General features: G+C 33.1%; 1 protein-coding gene across 1 annotated transcript in view; it reads right to left on the bottom strand.

The window, feature by feature from the left end:
* Positions 1-1232, bottom strand: part of LOC115225579 (dynein heavy chain 8, axonemal-like) — a 220695-nt gene extending 219463 nt beyond the window's left edge. The window contains exon 1 of the mRNA XM_036498798.1: positions 485-1232. Coding sequence (XP_036354691.1) covers positions 485-1009 — 525 coding nt within the window. The 5' untranslated portion in view covers positions 1010-1232. The remainder of the gene's footprint in view (positions 1-484) is intronic.
* Positions 1233-6000: the final 4768 nt, after the last annotated feature.

A 6000-nucleotide genomic window follows, 5' to 3' on the forward strand; every position in this document is an offset into this window, starting at 1 on the left:
ACATAAGATATCTCCCCACACTGTTTTACGTTTGATCTTATGCTTCACATAAAATATACAATACTAGCAGACCCATGTCACTATCACAATTTTTTCAAAATTCCATGTTTCATTTTATAGATATGTATGTGTGTGCACCCACCAATTTTTGCTTCACATTACATTTCTATATAATCGTAATCTACACCATCTGAAAGGTATTTACAGAAAATTTCATTAAAAAAAATACCGATTTTTCAGTAAATTACGAGGAAACAAACCCAATTTGAGTGAATTTTCCGAAACTCATGTACCCCCATTCTCACAAAAACATTTTCACAACAAATTCTGATATAATTAGAATCTATAGCATCTAAAGCGTACTTGCAGATAATTTCATTTAAAAATACTCATTTTTCTAAAAGCTATGAGGAAACAAACTCGGTGGTTACACTTGTGTAGATACACCATATATAAATAAATAAAACTGAATATTCAAAATTACCATTATTGGCAAATGCTTGCCAGATTCAGTCAAAACTTCTGAACATTTTTCTATATTCTGTAGAAGAGTCTTTTGTCTGTCTTCGCAACAATTACTCCAGTTTTTAGAATTTTTGAAAAACGGTAAAAATATTTCCGACATTTTCAGAGAAAAGATTTTCAATGGGTTTCCCTTGATCTCACCACAAAGAATTTCTGTGCAGATAGAACTTTCAGCTATTACATTATCTGTATTTCTCCTGAGAAAATAAAGAAATATTAAGTCTTTTTCAGCAATTGACTCTGCCAGAGAAGACAAAGTTTCTGTGCTTAATACAAGAGAGGAAGTTATGTCCGATTTTTCAGTTGCTTTTCTATTTCTGTATACAAATAAATACTTTGGGGAATCCACCTCAAAAAATTTATCAAGTTGGTCGAGGATTTTTTCCTGCGACAAATACGACTCAAAAACTTCAGGTTGGAATGTTTTACCAACCTTAAACGTTTGCTGTATTTTAGCAGCCACCCACCAGTGACGTTCATCCATTTCTGTGACTTATTTATTCCAGCCTTCTTCAATGTTAAATAAAAGCATTGAGATACTAAACAACTCCAAAAAGTTATGCACAAAACTCACAGGAAAAGGAGAAAGAAAATTATGTTTGTTGTCATTAGCGACGTTAAGTGCTTTCGGTATATTTGATATGTTGTAACAATTGACTCATTTTCACGACACAATTTCTATTTATATGTATATATCGATATTAAATAGTGTTTTCAATGAATTTAATTATAATTTAATTATTCATAACTATCTCTAGAATCTTAAACCTTGATAGTGATTTCTTAACACGACGTAATATATTACACTTCCGGTTGTCTGCTATTTTCAATATGTACATAAGATTCTGTAAATAAATTGCTTTTGTTCGAACTGACGTCTAGTTAAATAACCACAGCTTTCTGTAAAATGATTATTGTGGAATCGGTAATAGAAGCTTTCTAATGAACAGAGATAGAATCGTTCAACGAATTATTTCGACTGATGAAAAATACTGAAGTAAATTTCATGGAAGGCCAATGAGCTGAAAACAACAGCTGAATCTCTCAAAATCCTCTCCACTCACATAATAGAGGAAGGACAACACGTTTGATAATATAGAATTAATTTCACAAAATTAATTGAACTAAATTTATATGTTATCCAGCGAATTATGTAATTATTTAATTACTGACTGCACTAAATGTGGTTGATACTTTTGAAGTGTACACGAAGTATATACTGTCATGTGTAACAATACACTTGGACAAAGAAACAAACATTTTTTTATCTTTCAGTGAAGAAGGGGAACTGTCTTAGCCTGGTTTCTAACTTTGAAATCTCTTCAGGCCACTACATCATGTTGACGTCACTGTAGCCTTGTATTCGCTTGTATTATTATTCTTTCATTGGTTTGTGTCAGAAACTTATTTGTTCAATCCCTATTTGTCAAACTGCTAAGTTAAAGAACATAAAAGAATGTAACATAAGCAATACCAGTTTTTAGACTTGTCTAAACAGTATATATGGTGTTTTGCACAGTTTTTTCCCCTACTAAATTCCACTTACAAGATATCAATCCATCTCAGGCCATATCAGAAGATACTCATTCTTATTCTTGGATAACAGCTCTGGATGTGTTTCGCTTTTTGTAGATCTCAGTAAAGTATAAGTTTCCCTGTACTTGCCAATGAACCATGTTAAAGCTTGACAAAAAATATATTCTTAGTATGTGATTTTGATATTTGTTAAAGAACATTTGTTAATCCTCTCATCAACCACCAATTTGCATTTTATCAACTCTAGCTTGGATTATATTCAACCGAAATGATATTGCTATTTTTATTCACTCTTATTTTATTGTCAAGATTAAAACACCTCTCCATCTTCTAATTAATAGATATATTAAAGAATTTAAGACTCATTCGACCAAGCAATATTAAAAATAATGTTAAGAAGAAGCTAGTGACAGAAGATAGGATGTATAGTATAAGTACATTTGGGTCTCTCACTGATTATGTTCCTACTAAGACTCTAATATGAGGTGTGTTCAAAAAGTAACTGAGTTTATTTTTTCCCACCAAAACTAATACCACATGGGCAAAATCCTTTGGGTGGCAGGTGATGCTGCCTTTCCTACACGTGTACCCATTTCCATACTTGTAGGTCATGTCAGTACCTGGCTGTTATGCCTAGAGTACAGATGTGTAGTGTGTATTCATCAGATTTTCATTTTCACTGAATGCATTGAGCAGAGATATTGCATCAAGTTTTGCCAAAAGCTTGTTGATACTAAAGCAGAAAACAACCCAGAAGATTCAGTAGGCTTTTAGCAGTGGTGCCATGAGCAAAACTCAGATCAAGGAAAAAGTACAACCATTTCAAACATGGCTGCATCTTAGTGGAGAGCAAGGCATGCTCAGGCAAACCATTCACAAGTTGAAACGAGGAGTCAGTTGAGAAGGTTCAGTGAATTGTCATGGAAGACCATTGGATAACAATACAGGAAATTGCTCACAGAAAAGGAATAAGCACAAGATCATTGTATTCCATTTTAATGGAAGATTTGTGCATGCGGAAAGTATTGGCGAAATTCACCCTCAGGATGCTAAACAAAAGCAACTCTGCTTGGAAGTTGCTCAGACATGCTGAACTGTGCAAACACGACCCACATTTCATAATAACCATCACTAGTGATGAAACATGGTTTTATGGTCTCTGCTCAATCATCTTGTATGAAAACAAAAATCCAACAAATGTGCACTACATGTCTGTATTCTATGCATAACAGCCAAGAACTGATGCAGCCTACTAGCATGAAAATTTTCATGCATATGCAGGAAGAATGGCATCACTTCCCACCCAAAGGATTTTGCTATGCAGCATTAGTTTGGTGAGCAAAAATTAAATTCAGATACTTTTTGAATGCATCTTGTATGCTCCCCACACTGTTTCTTCAGTACCCTCTTGTTTGTATATTACCACTTTCCTTATCACTTTATATTTTTTCTATGTAATATCATAGCTAATATACCTCACCATCACCTTTCTGTACTGCTCTCTCTTTCTCTCTTGTTGCTATCATTGCCATTTCCCAACTAGTTTCTTCCATCATACCCTTGCTTCTTTCAAACTCTTGGTCACATTCTCTTAAATAAGAAAAAATAACCAAGAATAGTAAGAACTTTTTATTCTTGCAGGGTACAAAGTGACCTCATTAGCACAAGTAGCATTGATAAACCATACCAAAAGTGATACATATGAATGAGATGTAGTCTTCTGATCCATCTAGGAAAGCGGTTAATCTGAATAAGATGTGACTTGTCCAAAACATGTCAGCTTTCCAACCTGGCATAAAATCATGATGATGACTTCTTCAATTTTATTTGGCAGTTGTCATATTTTACATGTAGACTCTGATTCCAGTCCACCTTTTGTGTGAGTTAATGTTACACATTTAATGGGTTACAACCAACCTATTTTTCTTCAGTATTCACAAAATTTCACATTTCACACTCTCATCTCCTCATACCTCAATCTATGTTTTACATGTAGAGACATTACTCAATAACCACAGAAAATATCATTGTAACTTTCATCTGTTGAACATGAACACCATGCAACTAGAGTCCTTGCAATTCCTTTAAATGGCCTTAATATCCCTGATGATCTTTCCTGGCAAATACACATCTTTAACATTTCAAAAGCTGCATCTTAAAGACCAATTTTTTTCTACAGAAGCGAAAAATTCATCAGTTCCTTACAACTACTATACCTCTACAAAGCCCAGGTGAGATCACAATGGAGTATTACCCTTAAATCTGAGGAAGTGTTGCTGTTATTCACACACAGATATCCTAAACCTCATCCAGGAAAACAACACAGGACTGCTAGGCATGAAATCCTTAGACATAATTCAGTCTCTGACCCACAGATAAGCTATCTCCTTGCTGTCTTTTCTGCTGCCACAACAATGACTTTTGTTCCTTGAAGCTGGTTGGTCTCATGCTATCTCTGTTCATTTGTCACACATATTATATCCAGCTTCTCTTCACCCACCCACTGTCCAGGCCTGGCACTAGCACTTGTTTGCATTAATGATAAGTTCATCCATAGCCCATCAAAAGAATATCTGAAGGGTGGCATAAATAACTATGAAGGCAGTTATGATTGTTAAAGACAGCATATATATAACAGACTCTCTTTTGTCAATTTTGAGCGTTTCACTCATTCAAGTAATAGAATTCAAAGTATTATAAAGAAAATGGCCAAGTATTTCATATGCACTGACACTCTTAATGTAATCTTTGGATAGACTCAGTGTCACAAGGCTTAACTCTTTAAAAAAAATTAGAAATATAGGCAGCTTCTGTAGTTTCAATCTATTCAGTTTCATTAACAAGGCTTGGGGTGGTCTTTCTGTAAACCTTTTAGCCTATAGAAAGTACAGCTTCAATTTAAATTTTGTTTCTAAAGGTTTTCTTAAACCTATAGTTTTTATACAATGCCAATGTTAAGTTGCATGTTTGTATACATTATGATTTTAACCATTAGAATTTTATTAATTTTTTTTTATAAATAGCTAAGTACTGTGGATAATTATTATTCTCATAAAAGGTATATATATATATTTAGATATATAAACTGAGGTTCTTTCCTGTCCAAGATGCATATTAAAAAAATAGTCATACTAGAACAGTGAAATCAAATCCAGAAGCCAATTTGAAATTTTATATAACACAGGTAATCTCAAATAAAATAATTCCTGATGTATTTGGATTTCTTCAAAACTTTTAAAGTTTTGCCTTCTCAGATTTTAGATGTACTGGGTTGGTCAGTTTCTGTATATCACTCTTAACTTTTCTCTGCCCATATCATGTTGAAAGCAGATTGGTGCAGTTGATTATGGTTGGAAAACACTACTAGAAGTTAATCTGAAACAGTTTAAACAAGAATATAATTGTCTTTGTCGTAACTGACAAGATGGAATAATTCTCTTTCCACTGTTTCTGAGCTGTATCTACTCAAAAACACTTATATTCAAGTTCAACGCACATGAAAAATCTGTGTATCTGATGGATACACAAATTTTCACGAAGTATATAAATTTGCTAACACTTCAACATGTTTAATTATGCAGCTCAAATTAAGATGGATTAATATATGTGTATGTAGTATAGATACCAGTCTCACAGGTGTTGCAAAATGGACAAAAATGTCACCAAAAATGAAGGAAAATTATTCTTAAGTAATACAGAAACAAGATAAGCTACTTTATCTCCTTATATACCACTTTCATTTGCCTTGTCTGTATAACACAATATACATCACACATTAGTCTGAAGAACAATTACAGTTAGCAGAAGTAGCTGTAGAGGTTGCCAATAGATATGATGAAACAAGAAAATAAATTCAGAAATTCACAGTAAAAACACTGAAAACAAGAATAATTTGAAAAATTAATATTATTTCTTTGAAATTGACAAATAAATGAAAAT

The sequence above is a fragment of the Octopus sinensis genome, linkage group LG2 (assembly GCF_006345805.1).
Source record: "Octopus sinensis linkage group LG2, ASM634580v1, whole genome shotgun sequence".
Lineage (NCBI taxonomy): Eukaryota > Metazoa > Mollusca > Cephalopoda > Octopoda > Octopodidae > Octopus > Octopus sinensis.